The 22398-nt window shown below is 44.6% G+C and overlaps 10 protein-coding genes across 10 annotated transcripts; 4 read left to right on the top strand and 6 right to left on the bottom strand.

The window, feature by feature from the left end:
- Positions 1-1080: 1080 nt before the first annotated feature.
- On the top strand, positions 1081-2373 carry B0J16DRAFT_418520 (uncharacterized protein; the record flags this gene model as incomplete). Its single annotated transcript, XM_046133768.1, has 5 exons — positions 1081-1251; positions 1304-1408; positions 1460-1833; positions 1882-1949; positions 1999-2373. 5 exons carry the CDS (start codon positions 1081-1083, stop codon positions 2364-2366), a joined length of 1086 nt encoding a protein of 361 aa, XP_045977502.1. The 3' UTR covers positions 2367-2373.
- Positions 2374-3037: 664 nt separating this feature from the next.
- Positions 3038-3540, bottom strand: B0J16DRAFT_324662 (uncharacterized protein; the record flags this gene model as incomplete). The annotated part of the gene is made up of 2 exons (XM_046125842.1): positions 3038-3481; positions 3538-3540. 2 exons carry the CDS (start codon positions 3538-3540, stop codon positions 3038-3040), a joined length of 447 nt encoding a protein of 148 aa, XP_045977501.1.
- A 1447-nt stretch (positions 3541-4987) lies between these two features.
- B0J16DRAFT_405450 (uncharacterized protein) lies at positions 4988-6899 on the top strand (the record flags this gene model as incomplete). The annotated part of the gene is made up of 4 exons (XM_046132888.1): positions 4988-5346; positions 5394-5570; positions 5721-6305; positions 6361-6899. 4 exons carry the CDS (start codon positions 4988-4990, stop codon positions 6836-6838), a joined length of 1599 nt encoding a protein of 532 aa, XP_045977500.1. The 3' UTR covers positions 6839-6899.
- Positions 6900-7082: 183 nt separating this feature from the next.
- B0J16DRAFT_188016 (uncharacterized protein) lies at positions 7083-7925 on the bottom strand. The gene has a single exon (XM_046122739.1). The coding sequence runs from the start codon at positions 7646-7648 to the stop codon at positions 7127-7129; it is 522 nt and encodes a 173-aa protein (XP_045977499.1). The 5' UTR covers positions 7649-7925; the 3' UTR covers positions 7083-7126.
- On the bottom strand, positions 7795-8622 carry B0J16DRAFT_349708 (uncharacterized protein). The gene is made up of 2 exons (XM_046128944.1): positions 8003-8622; positions 7795-7947 (listed from the first exon to the last, which is right to left on the bottom strand). The coding sequence occupies exons 1-2, from the start codon at positions 8436-8438 to the stop codon at positions 7931-7933; spliced, it is 453 nt and encodes a 150-aa protein (XP_045977498.1). The 5' UTR covers positions 8439-8622; the 3' UTR covers positions 7795-7930.
- Positions 8623-8772: 150 nt separating this feature from the next.
- On the bottom strand, positions 8773-9822 carry B0J16DRAFT_349707 (uncharacterized protein). Its single transcript, XM_046128943.1, has one exon. It carries the CDS (start codon positions 9389-9391, stop codon positions 9170-9172), a length of 222 nt encoding a protein of 73 aa, XP_045977497.1. The 5' UTR covers positions 9392-9822; the 3' UTR covers positions 8773-9169.
- On the bottom strand, positions 9823-10335 carry B0J16DRAFT_418518 (uncharacterized protein). The gene is made up of 2 exons (XM_046133767.1): positions 10135-10335; positions 9823-10085 (listed from the first exon to the last, which is right to left on the bottom strand). Exons 1-2 carry the CDS (start codon positions 10209-10211, stop codon positions 9962-9964), a joined length of 201 nt encoding a protein of 66 aa, XP_045977496.1. The 5' UTR covers positions 10212-10335; the 3' UTR covers positions 9823-9961.
- A 291-nt stretch (positions 10336-10626) lies between these two features.
- B0J16DRAFT_349704 (alpha/beta hydrolase fold-domain-containing protein) lies at positions 10627-12563 on the bottom strand. The gene is made up of 2 exons (XM_046128942.1): positions 11634-12563; positions 10627-11578 (listed from the first exon to the last, which is right to left on the bottom strand). The coding sequence occupies exons 1-2, from the start codon at positions 12145-12147 to the stop codon at positions 11088-11090; spliced, it is 1005 nt and encodes a 334-aa protein (XP_045977495.1). The 5' UTR covers positions 12148-12563; the 3' UTR covers positions 10627-11087.
- A 1-nt stretch (position 12564) lies between these two features.
- B0J16DRAFT_293182 (major facilitator superfamily domain-containing protein) lies at positions 12565-16003 on the top strand. Its single transcript, XM_046124358.1, has 7 exons — positions 12565-12876; positions 12924-12986; positions 13036-13367; positions 13415-13796; positions 13848-14385; positions 14476-14513; positions 14621-16003. Exons 1-7 carry the CDS (start codon positions 12723-12725, stop codon positions 15745-15747), a joined length of 2634 nt encoding a protein of 877 aa, XP_045977494.1. The 5' UTR covers positions 12565-12722; the 3' UTR covers positions 15748-16003.
- A 3536-nt stretch (positions 16004-19539) lies between these two features.
- Positions 19540-20010, top strand: B0J16DRAFT_389044 (uncharacterized protein; the record flags this gene model as incomplete). The annotated part of the gene is made up of 1 exon (XM_046131788.1): positions 19540-20010. The coding sequence occupies one exon, from the start codon at positions 19540-19542 to the stop codon at positions 20008-20010; it is 471 nt and encodes a 156-aa protein (XP_045977493.1).
- Between the last annotated feature and the right edge of the window lie 2388 nt (positions 20011-22398).

The following is a 22398-nucleotide window of genomic DNA, read 5'->3' as shown; positions in this document are numbered from 1 at the left end:
TCATTTTAGTCTAAGTTTATCCAAGTTAATGATGGCTTAAGGTATCTCTAATAGGTGCCATAAGAATACGTGTAAATTGTCCTTATGGCTCCTTCCTAATATATAGACCTTAGGTGGCGATAGGTATGTTAAAGGTTGCAAAAAACGTAGTAGTAAAGGACGCTAAACTCACCAGTTGCAGGGTCCAGGGAGATTGCGCTACGGAAGAGGTCAAAGTGTAACAGACGATCAGAAAACTATCGAAGGCATTGAACAAACCGCTAAATTAGCGCTCGGGCACCCAATGGCGAAACCGTTTGCAGGATCGGCGACACCATGATAAGCAACACCCTTAATTTGCTACTACATGCCGTGGAGAGTGGAGTCAAGCTGAGAATCACAAAGCATTGTAGAACTGGTCATTAGAAATCCTTACCTATCGATTTAGCACATGATTATTTATGTCGAGAATATGGGGAGGATGAGGATCTCTGCTGTCTCCGGATTCCTTCAAGTGACGACGAAGAAAATAGAGAAGCGGCGGATGTTGACGTAGTGTCTATAACGACAGGGACTGGAGGGGCTTGAACCACTGGGCCAGACTGGATTAGCCCAAGGCTAATGTAGGGAGGACGCAGAAGATACTATTGAAAATTTAAAATCACCATCGTCCTCTTCCAACATCCGTGAACTCAAGCATAGGAGGGTAACTCACTAAAGTGTTTAGTTTAGATCGACGCAGGGTTTCAGACAAGGCATAGTGATGCGCGCCAGCTGAGCTAGGTATGCCAGGGGAACTTTAACAAACCATAGACGACGAAAGCCCAACAAGCCATAGCAACGCTTTACCTCGATCAGGGCACTTCAAGCGCTAGCGCGATCGAGCTACGAGTCGGGACTCTAGCCCCACCAGCCAAGTTTCGATAAAGTTCACTAGACTTAGTACTGGGGTGTCCGAACGCGGGGAATGGCGCGAACTCTATTATACCCGACAAATTGGAGTTTGAAAAGGAGGCACAGCTCTTGACCCTTAAAATGCCCGCCCTGCGCATGTTTCTCTCCCTTGTTCCCGAGTGTAGCTTGGCACTCATTAGCATCACCATGGCTGATGAAAGCCTGAGGGCAGTAGAACCTCAGGGTCTGGCGCGTCTTCTGCTTGGTGTCTCTATTTTTTTCCTTATTACGACTGCTATCGTTGTCATGCTGCGGTGTTTTGTTCGATTGAGGCATCGTATTTTCGGTATCGATGATGGCCTCATGCTTATCGGTTGGGTAAGTTCGTGTCACGAATACTACAAGGTGTATCATATTTACGAGATATAAGCTGTTACATGTTGCTTTTACTGCAGTAGGCATTCGTGCTATCTACGCTGGTTTAGGAACAAAGGATAAAAGCTTGAATGAATTTCTACAAATCGACGGACGCAAGGTATTTTCAGATAGCTCCTGTCATTCTGTATCTGCTAACCGAATCACATAGTGGATGTGGATTGGCCAGACTATATACAGCATGTCGTTAATTCCTCTTAAATGCTCCATCTGCGTCACCTTGTTGCGAATTGCTGTCACGAAGCTTCATCGCATCATCGTGTGGGGTACCATCATCTTCACTATAGTCACGATGCTCTACAACGTCATTGCGAGCTTTGCTGCGTGCGTTCCCGTGACTGCCAACTGGGAGAGACGTGGAATATGTTCAATGCCGGTAATAATGAGTTCAGGCTATGTGGTATCTATCAGCGCCGTTATATCTGACTGGACTTGTGCCATTCTACCTGTGTTTATGCTATACAAGTCCAACATGAGGAGAGCTACCAAGGTTTCTGTTAGCATTGTTCTTGGCTTGGCTGCTCTGTAAGTACCTCTTTCAGCTTCAGTCATGTGAGGCTAACTCTTGGACAGGGCATCGCTATGTACCGTCATTCGACTGCCCTACTTAAAAGCTTTCTCCGATCCCCACGATTACTTGTGTGAGTATTCAACCAAAGATTACTTTCTATCACATCCTAACGAGACCAGATGATGTTGCATACATCGTCCTCTGGTCCACTGCTGAGTCAGGAATTGGGATAATCGCCGGTTCCTTGCCTCCACTACGCAAACTTGTCAGCTCCCGTTTCCATTTCGATACATCCACGGGAAGCTCTCCAGCTCACGTGACACCATTTGCCGGTACCAGCAGAGCCATCATTATCTCGCAGTCGGTATCGGCCGCACGCGGAACTTACAGAAGCAAAGTGGGTAATGATTGGGAGCAGCTCGATAACAGCGAGGGCGATTCCAGCCGAAATATTCATGTCAAGGTAGATTTGGAACTGCAGTACATGGAGAGGCCAGCAACGTCGCAGGAGTTACACGGATCCCGGGAAGACTTAGTCCATCGATGATGGGGACATTGGTTTTATTTATACACACAAAGGCTCTAAATAGGATAACAGTACAGAGACTTACCCATAGTTCGTTTACGTTCCGTGTGCAGTGACACAATCAAATCGTCCTTGATGGCCTTGCAATGTAGAAGTATCTCTGCATCTTCTCGTAAACCTTCAAGGTGCTGACTACAAAGGGTATCATGTCGCGTAATGTTAGAATTGTGCGCTTTTGTCTGGATCAAGCTACACCCCGGTTACTAGCCAAACTATCTCAAAACCAGGCATGATAACTGTCTCAAAGCTATTCGTGATTCTAACAGGGACTGAAAAATATGAGTGACCGCTGATGAGGGCTGTGCAGCCGATGATCTAACTAATCATGAGCGGTAGGGGGACTGGAAGAATACTGGAGACCCTTTCAAACCCTGCAGGGCTCCGTCAGTCATGGGCTTCTTGCTTCTTCGTGGCATGACTGCAGCAGTTGGCGGCGGAGTTATCGGCGGAAGCTCAAGGGAAGGGATTCTACAAGGTTCCTAGAAGTCTGACAGACTTTTGTACAAAAGGACATTGACAACCATTTTCACATGCAAGCCATAGAAGATGAAGTCAACTTCCAAAACTGCGGTCTTCTATGTCGGAAAGGTACTTGAGTATTTATGCTAAACTAGCAGAGCTATCGCCGCACCTTAACACTTGCGGATGTCGTTCCTGAAGACTCCGCATTTGGCGCGCCTGAGACAGCTGTCTTTGCTCAGGTGTTTAAGCGACCCAAAACGGTACACGTTGTACGAATCTGCGATCCAATCGCCGACAGAGACGTTACAATTATCCGCCTGACCATGGGGCAACCCTTTATCTTTGACCTCTACACGATGTCCCTTCTTTTCCTTTCGTGTTACTCCAGCTGTGTTACAGAATGCAAAATAGTGACCTCTGCAATGCGACACGTAGCACTGATTACTCCTAGCTGTGAGCAGATTCTTGCCGAAAAGCCTGTCAAAGTCCCACGCTGCATCTTTGAGCTTTTGATTCGAAGGGCGGCCTTTTCCAACACTCTGGCAGTCCCACTTTCTGCTCTCGCCGACACCCGACAATGCGAGGACAGCGGCGAGCGTGAGAATAGAAGGTTTCTGCGTAATGTACCGTCAGTGCTTGCCATAACCAGCCTTCGGGTCTCGTTTCTTACCATATTTGGTGTTGGTTGTAATTGAAGAAGGTGGCTTGAGAATGTTCCTGTGTATTCCGCTGCAGGAGCGTGATCAAGAAGTTGCGAGGAGGAAACAAACTTGGGAAAATCGGCCTTTTTATACATAGGTTCTTTCTTCAGAGAAGCCAAGGTCACTGTAGAAGCTCAGTCCTAGGGTACGGAAGAGGCTTTCTTTTTCGCAACCTGCATATGGCGATTGTGAAATCAAGCGCATACACTTCTCGCAGAAGTCAGTTGCGCCGCATGAAGTTGGGGTCCAAGATCGGCGATTGCCTCTTATGTACAAATATCCTGAGGCGGCGGCGCCTAGACGCCAGAGGTCCAGGTCTCGACTATGCGCCAAGACGCAGGATGCGGAAGCCTGAAGGGAAGGTGGAATGATCCTCGCATAGTCCTTCCTGTAGAAGGTGATTTTAATGCAAAATATGTGGCTTGGTTATGGAAGAAGAGCTTTGATCGAATGTCAATTAGAGCAAGAGATTCAAAGCGATTTAGCCTCGCTGGGAACGAATATGGAAATGCTGTCCGTTGCCAGGCGTCATAGCTATAGTCAATATTACACCTATCACTATAAACCAGTGCGGGGCATCTTCAATTCTGAAGACAGATTTAGACATAGCTTGATTGGTGGTCTTTACCTATGGCCTGTGACTGCAATGGGAAATGGGCAGGGCGGACGTTCTTTGGTGCGTAGGAAAGCCCAGGAGACAACTAGCAAGGGTTATTGTATAGTCAAGGTCGGGACTAATGGTATTGAGAGTAGATGTCAAAGGGAGTGAACTAGGGAGCAACCTGCTAAGGACAGAAAGTTATGAATTGTGCAGGACAAGGCGAACCCGCCGCCAAGTACGCTGACTGCATTTATATTGCTGTTGTGAAAGGGAAATAGAGACAATTCTGTTATTGCATGAGAATAATCTGACTACTCACAGCTGGTTCCGGAGATGGATCGCTTGTTGAGAACGGAAATAGCGAAACGTCCTTGGCGTCGCCACTTAATTTACCCACTACTCTCTCACTGTAGTTACCGTTGGGTCGAATCCACCGACATCCGTATCCATAGTTAAGAGAAATAAAACAGTCTCTATTTCGACTGGGGGTTGATTTTTCACCGACTACTCTTTCGGACAACCCTCGCCTAGCGCATCTGTATACTGCCACTGTTCTCATTAATTCATTGGCTGGCGGCGATTTCCTCTTTAGGACTGGATTTGATGACTGCATATTAGCGCGAGGAATAGCAGGTAATTGAACCAGTCATCGTTTATCACCCGGTAACTCTCTTTCGTGCGTTGCTTTACCTCCCCAACTTAGGGTATTATTGTTGGCAATATCTAGTACATACGCAGTATATATACAACAAGTGTAAAGCAACACCCTCTATCTGTACACTGGTTGATCATTTTAGCATCTTTGACTAGAATCTAGAATGGCAAACCACAAATTAACGCCCGCTCTAATGGCAAGCAGTTTAGTCCTAGGATTATTGCTTGCCCTCAGTCATCATCTCTATTACCTCTACCTTAACGGAAGAATTGTCCAAAGTCAGAGTCAGCAGCAGTGGTCTTTACGCGCAGGTACCGCTCTAGCCTTCTTAATCAGGGCCCTTCTGTCTGCAGCTATAGGAATTGCATATGTGCAATTATTATGGCAAACTGTGAGAACGAGATCTATTACTATTCGCGGAGTAAACTCGCTCTTTGGCGTCATCCGTAATGCCTGGGACTTTGTCACCTTGGAACTTTGGACTGCTGCTCCTTCTCTTGTGGTTGTAGCTATTATTTCATGGTATAATGTTCCGTTGAGTCTGCCACAAAATACGTTTTTAACTCTAGTCGAAGGGCTCTTCCTCTCGTTGCGGTTATTACCCCAGCTACTCTCACCGCCCAAGTCTCGTCCCAACCAAATATCACAATCCTCAATACTCCAATTGGAATTCTCGACTATAGCAACTTGGAGAACTTTGGCAGATCCGTGAATCTGAATGGAAATGGAGATCCCATTCCATCATCGTACGTCTCGAGAGTACTCCTGTCAGTGGCATCTCAGGGCTCTCTCTGGACCCTACCTGCCCCATTTCAAGTAGGTGAACTTATTGAGTAAACGTACCCCTTGTCAGGCGCAAATACATTTGTGTACGTCGGATTTGTGCCGTCTTTCAGAGGAAGCCAGTTGCTAGCAAATGCAAGCAACGAAGAGAAAGCTTTAAATGCTTTGTGGTGGACTATGGATAGCTCCGTAGTTTCCAGGTTAAACTATCTTGATCAGTTGATAGGAATGAAAGGCGCGGTCACCTTCTACGTGGCAGTGCCGGGCAAGTCACCGTTCCAGGCGGAGAAGCCAATCGTGTGCCAGCTCTACAACTCGGCTTATGCGCTTAATTACACATTTAGCAACGACCAGCAACATGTTCATTATGAAACGAAGAAGATCAATACTGTAGGATATATGAATGGCAAGCGGTGCGATATCCAAGACCTCAGTCTTTGCAGTGCTTCACACGCCTATCTTTCACTCATGGACGCTATGGGTCACTTCGTTCGTGGAACTCTATTTAGGAGTGACTTGGGCGGCATAGATCCCAAGGAGACGCAGATTAAGAGTTCTGTTTTGATGGAGACAAAAGAGCTGCAAGCCTTAAACGAAGATACATCATACTCTTCGATTGGAAATATATCTATGGCTGATGCGTTGGAAGAATTGTTTCTAAACTTCACTATCAGCCTATTCAGCAATCAGAAGTTTGTGTAAGTTTCCACACCAACTTCCCTTTCGCAGACCTAACCTTGCATTTCCTATTAGCCAAAACAAGACTGCTGCAACGCCTGGCCCGATCACTTATTCATCTACACAAAACGAATTTGCGTATGAACCACGTAACCTTATTATTGCATATGGAGTTGGTTTCCTGCTTACTTTGGTTATCGTAATTTTTGGGTTACTGTGTATCAGGCCAGCCTCAGCATCTTACGGAAGTTCTTTTTCAACTATTCTGAGAACAACGAGAAACCCTGACCTCGACACTGTTGTTCCTACAGCAGAGACTACAGGCGCAGAACCCCTTTCGAAACATCTTGGTAATATTCGTCTGCTACTACGACGAGAAGGAGAAGGGCTTGAAAAGAGTGACGACGAAAAGGTTACATTCTTTGCTGTGGAGTCCAAGTCCAGCGATACGAGGAGGGACCAAATAAATACCCCAGCTGAATCTTTACTACGGCAAGATGAAGCACGAGATACGGACACGAGCATTGAGGGTTCAAATGTAAATAATAGGTAAGTCATGGACGTTAATGGCATCTGAGTCATGTTGGAGGAAGGAAGAGGGAGGAAAAGAAAACGGAAGGGAGTGAGCAGGAAAGTGCATTTTATTCTACCCCAAAGCTAAAACTTCTTTACATGACAGTGCATGCATTATCAAGGCTTGGAATCTTGAAACTATTTCCTCTGTGCCGCGGTTCATCCTCTAAATCCTCCTAGTAAATGAAGTCCATAAATTCACCGCGACTCTCATTGAGTGTCTGAGCCACCATCTTCAAGCACTCCTCATTCTCTTCAATAAGGGCAATCATAGTGAGACCGATTCTCTTTTATTTCTACCAAGGTCCTGATCGCTCATATGCCTCCCTGTGCCTGCTTTTTGTAGTCGACTCTCCAGATTGCCAAAGGTGACAATCATCCAGCAGGCTACGCCAAGATAGTTCAGACTTGAAATTGGTCTGGTACCCACTACGTCTGTTAGAATGTCGTATTTCGCCAGGTCGAGAATGTTGCGTCCAGAAATCTCGTTTGAAGACCGTGGTGGCGCCGATATATATACTTCTGGGGTATACCCTTCCAGCACTTCTTGAGGAACATCGAACCCAGTAGAGCTTGTAATCGAGGAGAGCTTGCCTGAGGTTCGAATAATATCTGCGTCACTCATTCCGACGGCTTTGGACTGGCGAAGCAAGACAGGCTCCTCAAGCTGGGACTCGGAAATTAGCTTGGTTTTACTCAGTCGTTTCCAAAACAACATGCTCCCAAACTCGAGATCTTCGTCAGGAATGGTCTCTAAGTTCCAGCCTGCCCCTCCACACGTGGTGATCATAGAGCCTTTTCGGAAGATGTAATTGAGGTTGGGCTCCAGGACCTGATGCAGGTTGAGACTGCTGGCACGAATTAAAGATGTAATATATATGATTCGAAGGAGCCATTTGGTTCATTAAGATATTATCATGTATCCTTCGTCACAGACTTTACTTTTCCACTGCCATCTCTTGTCGGGATTGTTCTTTACTTTTACCCTAGTTCGCTGTATTGTACCTTGCGGCTCTGACCTGACATAACGTCCCGATACAGTGGCTAGGTCTTTTGACAGTTTCCTGTCTAATCACAACGCCTTTTTTCCTGATATATCGCGTGTCAGCTCATGTGTGCACATGCGGAGATAGAATAACCTTACCTTCTGCCAAATAAGCAGACTCAGGCTTAAACCAGTGAGGCTTCGAAAGCAACACGTATGAATGCCAGATAAGTGCCGGTACTATCGAACCCAAAAGCGAAATCGATCCGTTAAAGGTAAAGCCACTAGCGTCGGGCTGCGTAGCTTGCCAGAGAACAACAGATACGAGAGCGCTCTCGATGGCTGAACATGTCGTGTATGTTAACTTCCGCTTCGCTGCAGCGTCTCTGGAATCCGCTATAGATAAGACCAGGGGTGCTGACATTCCGAGTGTCACCGCACCGAAGAACTTGAATACAGCACTCGTACTATTAGGAACTGACTCCGATGCCACTAAAGAGGATAGCAATCGGCCGGGGAAAAGAATAGAAGCGATAGAGAAGGCACTGTTGAGTATTGCTTCCCCAGCGAGGGCATGCTGGATAATGGACGGCATATTGACTAGTTAATGAAGTGAATAGACAATATCTTGTACTCTCAACCTGGAGAAAACTGATGAACTTAAATGGTGATAGGAACCTATGCTGCGGGCTACAGACGGCTTTATATATAGTGAGGCCGAGAGGGCTGTAGGTGTGTAAGGGAGTTCGTTCAGACATAACGCTAACAGCGGGTACGTCCGGAAGGCCATAACGGCATAACGCTTAAGCATAACAGGAATAGGGTGGGCCCCACGAGGATGTTCATCCGAAACAACCCGAAAGTCCGCATTTAGCTGAGAGGAAGAAGAGCAATTGCCGTGCGGAGTTTTGACATAACAAATTATGTAAATTCGTACTAGGGACCTTTAAACACATCGCCTATGTTGCAAATGTCAGGCTTAGTGTGGTTAAATATGGAGATTATCAGGTTATTTACAGCTCCTGCAGCGGCGCTTTTGAGGTCTTCGCATGCAACCACTCTTTAAAGACCTTCTGTGTAAGCTCGACGGTCTGCCTATTCAGTCACCGTTGAGTAAATAGTAAGGAGGTAGTCCGTTACAAGACCGACTTCGCCGGTATCTTCGACAATTTAGATGCTCTCTATGGGCACTTTAACGGCCGTAGTATTTTGTGTGTCTTGTTTGTTTCCCTTCTCTGGCTTCTTGTGTTTCTGGTCTTTTTGCCCTTCTTTCCTTTAGGCTTTCGAGACACCTTTCGCGCAGCGGCAGGTACTTGAGAGGGCTCGTCATCCCCCATCACCGGACCGTTCTACCATTTCGACTCCAAGTTTCTCAAATTTATTAGCGAACAAGATCTCTTTAACGTCTTCAGTGTCGTCAGTCTTTCTGTGTGTCTTCCTCCATTCCCTCCCTCCAAGTATTTCAAATGCCCGTTGAAAAGGTTTTATGAAGTGTTGATGGCTGTCCCTGCTTCGTTTGAGTTTATGGTCTGAATTAACTCCGCCCATAAGCTGCTAAAACGTGCTGCTAACAAGCGGTCTTGCATGGATGATGGATCCAAAGAGCCCTTAGATAACACTTACTACAGGCTCTTCATGGTATGCGATAAGTGATGAGGTAAAAAGCAGACTATTGACTGTAGTGTGACCTGTCGTGTTGAACCCTGCGATTGTTTGAGTTTCTCTATCGCTCTCTCTCTCAAAAGACAGTTCGAAGCATTAACAGTAAAGTGGATATTTAGTATCTCTCTTGCAAGATAAATAGGGATTGTGCGATGGTATTATATTCAGGGCTGTGGTTCTTGTGAACTGGTACAGCGCGCCATGAGCAAGATGAGGGGGGTTGATGCGGAAGATGATTGTGTTTTTCCTAGTGCTCTTCTACTCAAGGTCAAGTGTTCACTGAGTGCCACCGTCAAACTACAAGTACCTCTGCAGCAGTAGATGCTACTCTGGGAATTATTATAGATAGAGTAATGATAGTATTAGATTATAGACTATCTCGTTGTGTGATATGATTTGCTAAACTCCATGGAGGATATAGACAGTAGAAGTGTACAGAAGATTATATGATGAAATCTAGAGGGCCATCGCAGCGAGGACACCGGCAACACCAGCAACTCCAAGCATATCAGCGCCCATGGTGGGGGCAGCGGCGGCCTTGGAGGACTTAGAAGAAGCCTTGGCGGTAGCGGTCGATGTGCTATTTATTGTTAGCATGTAAGTCTTGTATAGAATGAAAGCAAGCATACTGGGTGACCGTAGTGCTTGAGGCGGCCAGAACAGGGGCGGCAACGAAAGCAGCGGCGAGGAGGAAGTTCAGCTTCATTTTGAAGGATTGGATATTATCTGTTGGATGGCTGGTGGTGGTAAAGAGTGGATTAATTGGGAGTAATGGGGAGTAATCGTTTCTGATGTTGAAGAGTGGTATCGGCAGGTAAAAGCACCTGACGAGTCCTTTTATATTGTCAGACGGCTTACGACGTGTTGCTATTCAAATTTCAAGTATACGATGTTCAAATGCTCGAGCCTCTTGACGTGATTGGCCAATGCGTAACTCGGCATTTTGGTGCCGTACCCACCACCCTGACTAGTCCTCACTCGTTTACGACAAGCCTCATTGCGATCAGATGGAAGGAGATCCGGATAATTATGGCGTGGCACGAAACAGCCATTGCCCATGGATACGAGCCCACCAACGGCTGCTTAAGTCCTGGACGAAGCTTACGCAGCATCTAGAGAGGATTCATTATTCGATGAGGATTCAAAGTGGTGCTGCGCCTCATCCCTTGTTGCTTAGCCGGGCGTCCAATCATGCCGTATTATCCGTAAAGCTCAAGGAAGTTTTTCCAAACGCCAATCAGTTGGTAGCTTCAGCTTGCTAGCTTCAGCCTGTCTACTGGAAACGGGTTCAGGACTGAGGTTCCAGATCGTTCCAAAACTACAAGTACAAGACTGCTTACTTCTAAGAAAAGAAAAACCAACCAAGCACCAGGTTTGTCGTTACCTGAGGATCCCAGCTTTTTCACGGGCGGTATACGCAAGGCGACCCCATAAATGGCAGGAAGTAGTCGACGACACAAGTCAACTTGCTATCGCAGCCCATTTCAAATTTAAGCTCATAGTACTCTGTTTAGAAGCTCTAGGTATTGATTAAGCATGTCAACCCTATCGTAAGGTTATATGATGTATGCATCATGCAGGGTTAACTGCCATACATAGCTTTGTAGAGTGTCTCGCAGAAAATTGTAATCGCCCTCGATCCCGCCTCCAGAACTGCATCCATGGCAATAAACGGGTGTGGCTGACCCTTCATTACGTTGAAATCAACCTTGACGCCTGCAGTACGCAATTTTGCTGCAAACTGCTCACCTTCGGTTCGCAAAACATCCAGCTCACCGACGACGAAACAGGCGGGTGGCAATTTGGAGAAGTCGCCATTCCAAAATAGTGGGCTAGCCTCAGGATGGGACCAGTCTTGTTTATTGGGTAGATAGTAGTTTCTGTACCAGAGCATTTTAGGAGCTGGAAGTGCAGGTGAATTCTGATTTTCAGTCCATGAGGTGTTATTGGTCGTATCGGCTGTGTTGTCCATGACTGGAACAGAGAGAAGCTGTAGGGTAAACTCGGGAAATCCGCGGTCTGCAGCGCGTTGGCACATGACAGCTGCCAGATTAGCTCCAGCTGATGATCCGCCTGGGAAATTAAAGTCAGCTTTACTCGCACTTTCCATTTGGAAACGGAAGTTCACCTGTTGCTAATTTCGACGTGTCCAAGTTGAGAAGTTGTTTTCCTTCTTTCATGACCCACAAAACAGCCTCCCAAGAATCATGCACGGCAGCAGGGAAAGGATTCTCTGGTGCGAGCCTGTAATCCACTGCAACAACTACACATTTACCGCGGGCGCATAAATGCGATGCAATAACATTCTCAGTATCGATTGTGCCGAGGACCCAGCCACCGCCATGATAGTAGATACACACTGGCCATCCAGCTGCTGGCATCTCACCGTTGGGCGTGAAGCATCGAACGTTGACGTCAGGTCCTTCGCTTTCGCTGCGCGTGACTTTGTAGTCTACTGTGCTGGCGACAGGTTGCAGTGGGCCACTGCCTGGAATAAGAACACCACTGGATCGCGATGCCTCTATGGGTTGGAGATCGACTTGCTGCTTATCGATGATGTGTTTGTTGTAGAAGTCGGCATATTCGGGGTCAATCCGGCCGACCACTGACTTGTGGAGCGGATATGGAGGTTCGTTGCTCATTGGGAGCTACTGTAAGGACTGGATACAGTGCAGTATGAAGATGCTTCGTCCGCTGATAAAATGAAGTAGATAAAAATGTTCCACTTTATCGCAGTTCATAAAAAAGTCATATCGTGTGTTTGTTCACGACGGAACTTTATCTATTGTCCGCTGTTCTGGATCTGGCTGCCGACACCGGTCATGCGATGGTAATTATCAGGGCCTCGGCTGATTAGGGGATCGTCGTTCTATGTTACATTTACACTGTGACCCTCTACTGCGGAGACAGGGAGATAACCAAGTTTGTCGTAGCATGGCACTGTGTCAGAAGTGACCCACCCCCAGATTGCAAGGTTCCATATCAAGATTATCCCGATAAATGATATGTACAGTGTCTGTAATTGATAGCATATCTTGTCTGTAACCATTCAATCCTATCATTACTCGACTCATGTAACCTCAGAATCGCTTCCCCGCAAATGGACTTTAATTGAAAGACTTCATTATTACACCTTGAAAAGCAGTCAACTCAGTGAACATTCTTCATTCCTCACTGCACTCTGTCCGCCTCGACATATTCGTGATCTGTGAACAAAATGGACTCGAAAGATCATAAAGATGATGACTTCATTGACGATACTCTTCCTGATGTCGCTGAAGGGGAAACCGCTCGTGTCGTTGACCACATTGCGGAAAGCCAGCTTTGTCGCAAGTTCGATGTTCGTTTGATGCCAGTCTTGGCTATCATGTGTAAGCCTATCACGAGATCCTCATTGACTCTTCTAACCTGTAGCTAGATCTGTTCAATGCACTAGATAAAGGCAATCTTGGAAATGCCCAAACTGCTGGGCTAAGTGATGGTACAACATTCTCTCCCGTCTATGCAGCGAGAACTAATGCAACCCTCAGATCTCAATTTTAAACCGGGACAGTATAACCTTCTTGTGTCAATCTTCTTCGTTCCGTATGTCATTTTCGCTCCTCCTACGGCGATCATCGGCAAGAAGTATGGCCCGGCCAGAGTCCTCCCCATTCTTATGTTCACCTTTGGGTCAATGACCCTGTTGGCTGCTTGCGTGCAGAACTTCGGCGGTCTCTTCGCACTGAGGTTCTTTCTAGGCATGGCGGAATCGGGTTTCTTCCCGCTTGTCATCTATTATCTTACAACATTTTACCGACGTGGTGAGCTGGCACGTCGCCTCGCTCTCTTTTATGCGGCTTCCAATATTGCCAACGCCTTTGTAAGTTGCTATCCTTCATTCCAAATATCTTGTTCTAACAGCAACAGAGCGGGCTCTTGTCATTTGGCGTATTTCAGATAAAGTCCGAAATGTTTGTTTGGAGATACCTCTTTATCATTGAGGGCGCAGCGTCTGTACTTTTCTCTACCTTCGCATTTTGGTACCTTCCCCGTTCAGCTGCTGAGGCCAAGTTTCTGGGTGAGGAAGAAAAGGCATTGGCCTTCCACCGAATGCAAGTCGACTCTTCTTCGGTTGTTCAGGAAAAGTTCAACTTCAGGGACTCTGTCAAGATCTTCAAGCAGCCGACAACGTACTGCTTCCTCATGATTGAGATCTGCCTGGGTGTGCCAATTCAATCGGTGGCTCTCTTTATGCCGCAAATTATCGAGCGCCTAGGGTATGGAACTGTCAAGACGAATCTTTACACTGGTAAGCCCATCATTATTTATTTTACTTGATCTTACTGACAATTTGAACTAGTCGCACCTAATGTCGGCGGTGCCGTGATGCTGCTGATCTTGGCCTTCAGCTCCGACCTTTTGCGCATACGTTTCCCATTCATTATGCTGGGTTTTGCATTGACCTTCATCGGCTTCATCATCTATGCTGCCATTCCTGACGTCCAAGCCCAGATTCAATTGGCCTACTATGCATGCTTCATGATGGTCTGGGGAACGTCTGCCCCATCTGTCCTCTTATCAACTTGGTATAATAATAACATAGCCCACGAGGGACGGCGTGTGGTCCTGACATCAGTTGGTGTCCCCTTAGCCAATTTGATGGGTCTCGTATCAAGCAACATCTTTCGCGAGAATGAGAAGCCCAAGTATCCAACAGCTCTTATCACAACAGCCTGTTTTGGGGCTTGTGGATGTCTTATTGCGGGTCTTTTGGGTGGATTCATGGTGTTTGATAACATGCGGAGGAACCGCAAAGCGGGGAAGAAGACTACAGCGGCCGACGTGCCGACGCAGCGTTTGCGAGACGGTCCATCTGTCCCCGAATTTCGCTGGTTTCTGTGAGCGGGGCAGTATAAATCGCTATGATAAGCAGGGAGGATCGACATTCAAAAGCCAAAAGAGGGGAAATGGCGCACTGTGCTATGTAGTCTAGCAACGTTACCTCAAAGAATGTCGATCCCAGTTAGTGGGACTGGAGATCGGAGAGTAAAAGTAAGACCGATGCGTATCTAATCACATTCACTCAAAATACAACTCAATATCACGATCTGTCAAACACCTCAACAACCACAGAGACTCAATCCACTCATACTGCCGACATGTACTCACCCAAAGTGGGCGACAGCCTCAATGATCTCGATACTCCTTCCATGATTGTCGACCTTGATATCATGGAAGCCAACATCAAGAAGCTCATGGACCGACTCCTTCCGACTGGACGAAACGTTCGGCCGCATTTGAAGACCACTAAGAGCGCTATTCTCGCCCAGAAACTTGTTGCTGCGGGGGCGAAAGGTGGATGCGTGGCCAAGCTGAGTGAAGCTGAAGCCATTGCTGCAGCCGGGTTCACGGACCTCCTCATCACTTGTGAGATTGTTGGACCGGTTAAAGTTCGAAGGTTGGTGGAACTTTTCAGAAAACACCGGGGTATCAGGATAGTTGTGGACGATACGGATGCTGCCACAGCGATTAACGCCGCACTGGTAGAGTCGGGTATTGAGGACCCTATATCCGTGCTGATTGACTTGGATGTCGGACTCCATCGCACTGGCGTCAAGCCCGAAGGAGCTCTGACCCTGGCAAAACATATTGCCACTCTGAAGCACATGCGTCTCATTGGCGTGCAAGGCTATGAGGGTCATCTGCAACATCTTCACGACTTTGAAGATCGAAAGAAGCAGTGCCTCGAATCGATGAAGATTCTCACAGAGACTGCTAAAGCCCTACAGGGAGAGGGTTTCGCCATCGAAGTTGTCACGACTGGAGGCACTGGCACGGCTGATTTCTGTGCGACGGTACCAGGTGTAACAGAGCTGCAACCCGGGTCATTTATTTTTATGGATGCAGACTACCGCAATGCCATTGGGACGTATTATTCACACAGTCTGTCCCTTCTCGCAACTGTTGTGAGTAAGCAGGGAGAGCGACAGGTCACGATCGACACAGGTCTCAAGTCTTTGACAACCGATAGTGGTCTGTCTGAGTGTAAAGATCAAAGATACACGTACAATCAGTTGGGTGATGAGCATGGCTCGTTGAACTGGGAAGAGGGAACACCGGCACTTAAAGTAGGCGATAGAGTAGAGATGATCCCTAGTCATATTGACCCGACTGTCAATTTGCACGACTGCTATTACGCTTACCGCAAGGGTATTATTATGGAAATGTGGCCTGTTGACTCTAGAGGGAAGGTTCAGTAAGCGCGGTGGGTGCTTGGATATAATCAGTTTAAATAGAGCATGCTTTCCCTTATGTTGTCTCTTTACACGCAGTCTTCTCAGTGTGGGCTTGTCTCACCCTGTATTAGAAGTTATACTCTATAACGTTTAGGTAAGAAATATCACTTCTAGCAAGCTAAGAGATTAACACTATTAGCTATATATATAGTTGTTTATATACTACATTAACGCAGAGATATTTGCCTTATTACATAATTATACAGGTAATTAATAGTAGAATGCAAGAGTGTAAAAGGTAAACTCTATTAAACTAAAACATAAAGTCAAGTAAAGCGTTTTAATTTATTACTTAAGACTAGAGTTTGTCTAAGAATAGAACAAGCTGATTAATGTTTCTAGCTTTTAAATATAAAAAAATAGTTAAACTATCTATAAAGTGTTCTAGGAAGAATCGTTTTGGGTAAGTAGTGTAAAGTAAATAACGTAAGATAAAACATTATTACAGCTGTAGTTCCTATTCCCCTATAATTATTATTCTGCCGCAGTTTCTGTTCCAAGAGGTATGCTTTTAGGAACAGTTACAGCGCAATCAGTTATTTACAAGTAATACGCAGTAATATCTGCTAGAGGTCGATGAGTAACCTGAAGTCCTGAGCCAAAAAATGAAAGTTTTTGCAATATAAAGCTATTTTATATTAGCGAGAACCTCGTATTTCTATGTCTGGAGTGACCTGTAATGACGAAAAGCAAGAGCTCGCGCGGCCATCTGTTGTCAACCCAAAAAAGCTATCTTCAACAAGATTGACATATCCTAACATTGAGGAGTGAGCAGCTGTCGTCAAACATTCTATGCTGTGCAACTGTTGCCTTTTGTAACAAAACTCAAACCCAAGTTAGCTTATCATTAGATTTGGCCTGTATATATCTGCTAAATTCTAAATAACACCGTTAATTCACTAGGATATTGCTCATGTTCAGCGAAACGTACTTCCAAGGCTTTTGCACGCAAGTAAATCTCTTTAAAAGCTCCCCACAACGCTCCAAATGTGCCAGTGTTTCCTTCGCAGGTTTGCGATGACTGCGCTTGGGGGCTGGCATACTTGGGATGCATTCTATTGCGGCCTGCCAATAGCTAACTCGTGTCTTACCCGGGTGCTAGACGGTTTACTTTGGTGCAAAATGAACATGGACTTTTCCGATTGCACTTCTTGCGTTGGTGACAGAGTACACTAGCGAGAATACGCTGTGAAGGTTGTTGTTCAGGTGCCATGATTGTTTAACGAATATAGAATGAAAGAAACAAGAAGACTGGTGATGGTATTCCAAAAGTTCTGAATCTATCTGAGGGGGACAAGCCGGGTATTTTCTACCTGCGTCTAACACCCGATCTTGACCTGCTGCTCTCCATCCCTTCGGCAGCGGGCTCTCGACACAATCCGATCTCCACTGGGGATCGGGAAGTCGAAGGGGTCCGCGAGCTGACAGCCGGGTTTCACACACTTTTGGCGCAACTAGGACGGTAACGCAGAGGAGGGAAGTACCCGTGCTCTAAAGGAAGATGTGGGTCATTGACCGATTTGGCATTATTTGCCGTATAGGCAGTATAGTGTCGCGTACCCACTTTCCGCGCACCCCTACAAATCACGCACGTAAATAAGATATATAATTCCTATCCCTTTTTACTTTATAATACTATAAATCTATAAAATAATTAATAATTTTTTTTTTTTTTTACTTTAAGTATTTCTAATAATAAGAAATAATATATTCTTTCTAAGGTCTATTAATTATAATTAAAAGGTTATTCTTTATAGTAATATATAAAATTTATTAGGAAAAGTAAATCTATACTATATAAATAGCTCTAAGGTACCTAGATATTATGCAAAGGGTAGGAAATATATTAATTACTATTACTAGTATAAAATGAGGTTCTTAAGCATTTTATACTATATAAAAAGATATATAGAAGAGTATTATATAAGTATAAGGTATATACTATTATATATATAATTATTACTTTTAATTCTATAGTTAATACTATTAGCTATAACTAGGTAAACTACTTCTTAGAAAGATATCTAAATATTAAAATAAAGCTATATATATATTTAAAGTAGCTTAAAGAGACTTTTCTATTAGAAATAAAGCCTAAGAAAATAACTAACTAAAGAATTCTACTTATAAATAGATTCTTTAGATATATATTACCTTAATTTTAGTTTCTTACTCTTTAAAATTATATATAGGTTATATACCTTCCTTTATATTTATTATATATTACTTAGCTATTTAATATTAGTACTTTTAGCTTTGTTAAGTAATCCTTTTATTACTATATAAAGTATTTTACTATATTTACTACTATTACTTTTATATTTAAATAATACTTTATAAAAATCTATAAACAATACTAAGATAAAGCTATTATAAAGGAAAATATAATAAGTAGTTTCTTAGGTATTAGAATTTAGCTAATATATATATAAAAGGTATTAGCATAAGCTATATAAATTAATTCCCTTTTTACTAAAAAGAGCCCTTTTTAAATCCCTTAAAAGGCCTATAATAAAAGAAAAGATATCCCTTATATACTAAAAAACCAAGCTAATCTTTAATACTAACTTACTATATTAGATTTAGCTTCTAAGGGCTTTAATTATAACTTATATAGAGTTAAAAGAAAGGTCAAAAAGGTACTAAATAAATACTAAGTAACAGAGGCTATTATAAGTAAACAAATAGTATATTTTAAGTAAGAAAGAAAGTTTTTATAGCCTTAAAAGAAGAATAATTTAAAATAGGCTTTATTAGCTAAATATTTAAATCCCTAAGAGATTAAGATTAATAAGAAGTATAAGATTATATAGCATAAGAAGAAGTAAGTATAATATAAGATTAAGTAGCTAAATAAGAAAAAGGATATAATTTTTAAAATCCCTAATAGTATATTAGTAGAATTATAATTTTAAATAGTTATTTTATATAGAAATTAAGCTATTTATCCTATATTATAATATAAGGCTATTATTAATGTATTTATTAATGTATTTATGAGATTCTATGCAATTTGTAAGGGTGCGCGGAAAGTGGGTACGCGACACTATGGTTTAGTTTGACAAACGAAAATAGATCATACACCATAAACTATTCAGGTTCGTATGACATGTGGTGTATGATTAGAAACCCTGCATTATATGCTGTAGAATGGCCGGAAGCAGGAAAAGGGAATACCCGAAAGGGAGCGGAACAGGAGACCGTTCCAAAGTTTTAAGTTGGTTCCGGCAAAGTCCCTATTCCGATTTTCGGAATTTAAACTAGAGCCAACTAACTATGGAACAATAGATATGTAGAATGTATTAAGTCCGAGAGGAAAAATCTCATAGGACCAGTAAGTACGCTAAGACATTTATGATTCCTCCGCATTGATCCGGTCTACGGAAGTATACCTGCAGGTTTACCAATACATACAAGGCGGTCAATAGACGAAATTAAAAGATTAGTGGTGACCAGCTAAGGAAGATATTGTAACTGCGTCTTCATGTGCTGAGAATCCCGAGTCTTATGAGTACGAGGTCGGAAGTTTAATTACGGCGTATTAGAGCCGTGAAATTCATTTCTTGAGGGTTCATTTACCCAATGATTCCTGTGGTTCACATGACAGTGTACATAAGACCCTGGCGCCCCAGAGGTTTCCAAGAAAAAGAAAAAAGAAACTCCTTCACATCACTGTTCACCATCAACTCGACTTCAACTAGATGACCCTTTCGTTTCATTGCTCAAAGTGTCCAGTCTTTGAATTGACACGGTAACATGTCAACACATAGCGACGATCTAGTAACGTCACCCCTGACTTCACAGGTAACACGCGCGGCTCTCCAACAGGCCGAGGGTGCTATGGCCAAGAAGACCGAGGTAGTTGAGCCTAATACAGCGGAAAACGCTGGCAGAGAGGCGGAGCTCGAGGCAACTCTTCCCCTGGCCTTGCAACAGCCAGACCCCCTTAACGGCGGCGTCGCCTGGCTCGTCGTTTTAGGAGCATGGTGTGCCTCATTCTGCAGCTTTGGTTGGATCAATAGTGTCGGAGCATTTCAGGAATATTATCAGAATGAACTATTCCCCAACTACTCACCAAGTACCATCTCCTGGATTCCCTCGCTTCAGATCTTTTTCATGATGGTCATGGGACCTATTGTCGGCAAATTGTATGATTCTTATGGTCCTCGGTATCTGGTCTTTGGGGGATCACTTCTTCATGTTTTCTGTTACGATCCAAACAAGTAGATTAGTCACCCTGCATATGGCCCTACATTTTCCACCAATCATGTTATCGGAACGATCGACAACGATTAGTGCCAAGACCTTACGATCAGCACTGATCCGACACGATCAGTACTGATCTATCCGAATCAGCACTGATCCTGAGATAACCTCACTGATCACCTGCAATCACCCAAGTATATATACATTTACTTAGTATTAGTTAGTACACTTAGCTCGACAGCTATCAATAAGACTTCTTTACTTGAATACGCCTAATCCGCTTTATTCACTATTAAGAGACGTGACACTTCGCTAAGCTCAGTATAACGCCCTACGACTCTGCAAACATAAACCAGTATGGACTAGTTTACCTGTTTGAAACCCAACCCGTCACACGTTGATAGCTCTTGTTCAGACCGTACCGCGTGAACACTGAGCAATATTATCATACTGTCAAGATGTCCACCAACAACACCAGCAATGGACCAGCACCTCCCTACACCGGGGAACCACCTAGTGTGGCCGAGCTGATGGCGGAAATCCATCAACTTCGCAACACTTGTCGAAACCTGTTGGCACGAATTGAAGGACAGGAAGCCAACCAAGCTGAAAGTGCAGCCCCTCGACCTCAGACAAGCAGGGACATTGGAGAAGCACTGAAACCCCCCAAACCGGAACCATTCAAAGGACAGGCAACCGACGTAATCCCATTCCTAACCCGAATGAAAGGATACTTTCACCTGTTTCCGACAAAGCTGGACACCGCCACCAAGAAGGTACTCTTCACTGCACCACTGATCCAAGGAAACGCCAAGGACTGGTTTGAACCCATCCTTAGGGACTACCTCGAGAACAATAAGATTGTGCAGGATCAAGAGACCGTCAACATCTTCGCCGATTGGAGGAACTTTGAAAGCGCACTTAAAGACAACTTTGGAGTGGTCAATGAGGAACGACAAGCCGCCGCCGAAATCATGACACTTAAACAAACCCACTCATGCGCCGCCTATTCCGCCAAATTCCGACAACTCGCCTCTAAAACCCAATGGGACGACGAAGCCCTCATGGAAATCTATTACCGAGGACTGAAGGAGGAAGTCAAGGACGAACTCTACAAGGCAGACCGACCAGATAACATCACCGAGTATGTCGCAATGGCAATCAAGATCGATGAACGACAGTATGAACGCAGGAAAGAGAGGAACGCCAAAACGGGAAGAGGAACCAACTTTAACCCGTACTACCCTAACCGACGAAACGAAAATCAGGGTAACTCTCGACGCCAAGGAAACCAGCGAGGCAATCAACAAGGAAACACCTCGTATGGCACACACTCAGGACCTATGGCACTAGGAGCAATGCAGCAAGCACCCCGACAGCCGCGAGACATGTCCAAATGCAAGTGCTACAATTGCAACCAGTTCGGGCACATGGCAAGACAATGCCCACAACCACGGAAACCTAGAGACCCAAACCAAGGTAGGCCCCAAGCCTTAGGAATAACTAACCCACAGATGGCCCAACGCACACAGACACTAGGAATGTATCGACAAGGATACGACATGGCCAATAAAACGGCACTGGCCGCAGAACGACCCAAGGTAGACTGGCCAGCACACCCCGCAAGTTCATGCAAGAAACCACAAAACTCGTTTGAAAGCTACGACGAGATTGTAGCATGACACGAAGAAGAGAGCAAGACCCTCACGAAGGAAGAAGATCAAGAAAAAAGAAATGAAAGAGCACGAGTCAAATACCATGAAGACATGAAGAACCCAGAACTGAGGAAGAAGGAGAATCAACGTATCCGAGACACACGAAGAAAGAAACTCGGACAAACTCAAACACTGGGAATGATGCGCACGCCCGCAAAAACCGAAAAAGACACCGAAACACGACAAACAATCGACGATATCCCTGTACAAACCAAGATATAGCAGAAGGAAGCACTGGTATTATCTCAACGAGATGAGACGTACAAAAACCAGCTTAAACAACGACAACACTCCCGAAGCATGGGACACAGAGGAGGAGCCGCACGAGCGACGGCGAGGAACCTCCGCAAGCAAGATGAAGCAATTGAGAATGACTGGAAGAAACCTTATCAACCGTTGTACGACGAACAAAGTTTGAGGATATTCAACAGCCCCAAGGAAATGTACATACAAACCGCACAAGAACATTAGGATACCTTGACAATGGACAACCTATACATTCGAGCCTATCACATGGCAGAAGCAATGAACCCACACCATAAAGAACCCAAGTTCGATGTTAAGGATGATACAAGAACCTTGCCTACGAACGATCGATACGACGAAATTTCATGGGTATCATGCAAATACCATTGGTGTAAAACACATCTTGAAGCCAAGAAAGACAACGACTGCTTTCCTGTAACTATCCCAG

The sequence above is a fragment of the Fusarium flagelliforme genome (assembly GCF_020744385.1).
Source record: "Fusarium flagelliforme strain FIESC 12 MPI-CAGE-AA-0113 chromosome Unknown B0J16scaffold_8, whole genome shotgun sequence".
Taxonomy (NCBI): Eukaryota; Fungi; Ascomycota; class Sordariomycetes; order Hypocreales; family Nectriaceae; genus Fusarium; species Fusarium flagelliforme.
The sequence above is the reverse complement of the archived record's forward strand: the minus strand, read 5'-3'. Positions and strand labels throughout refer to the sequence as shown.

Excerpts from the sequence above, each read along its gene's own strand:
- B0J16DRAFT_188016 (XM_046122739.1), bottom strand. The coding sequence starts at position 7,648 with ATGATCACCACGTGTGGAGGGGCAGGCTGGAACTTAGAGACCATTCCT.
- B0J16DRAFT_349707 (XM_046128943.1), bottom strand. The coding sequence starts at position 9,391 with ATGGGCGGAGTTAATTCAGACCATAAACTCAAACGAAGCAGGGACAGC.
- B0J16DRAFT_349704 (XM_046128942.1), bottom strand. The coding sequence starts at position 12,147 with ATGAGCAACGAACCTCCATATCCGCTCCACAAGTCAGTGGTCGGCCGG. Across the intron at positions 11,579-11,633 it reads CACGTCGAAATTAGCAACAG|GCGGATCATCAGCTGGAGCT; the intron begins GTGAACTTCCGT and ends TTAATTTCCCAG.
- B0J16DRAFT_418518 (XM_046133767.1), bottom strand. The coding sequence starts at position 10,211 with ATGAAGCTGAACTTCCTCCTCGCCGCTGCTTTCGTTGCCGCCCCTGTT. Across the intron at positions 10,086-10,134 it reads TCAAGCACTACGGTCACCCA|CACATCGACCGCTACCGCCA; the intron begins GTATGCTTGCTT and ends AACAATAAATAG.
- B0J16DRAFT_349708 (XM_046128944.1), bottom strand. The coding sequence starts at position 8,438 with ATGCCGTCCATTATCCAGCATGCCCTCGCTGGGGAAGCAATACTCAAC.
- B0J16DRAFT_293182 (XM_046124358.1), top strand. The coding sequence starts at position 12,723 with ATGGACTCGAAAGATCATAAAGATGATGACTTCATTGACGATACTCTT. Across the intron at positions 12,877-12,923 it reads GCCAGTCTTGGCTATCATGT|ATCTGTTCAATGCACTAGAT; the intron begins GTAAGCCTATCA and ends ACCTGTAGCTAG. Across the intron at positions 14,514-14,620 it reads AAGAATGTCGATCCCAGTTA|AGACTCAATCCACTCATACT; the intron begins GTGGGACTGGAG and ends CAACAACCACAG.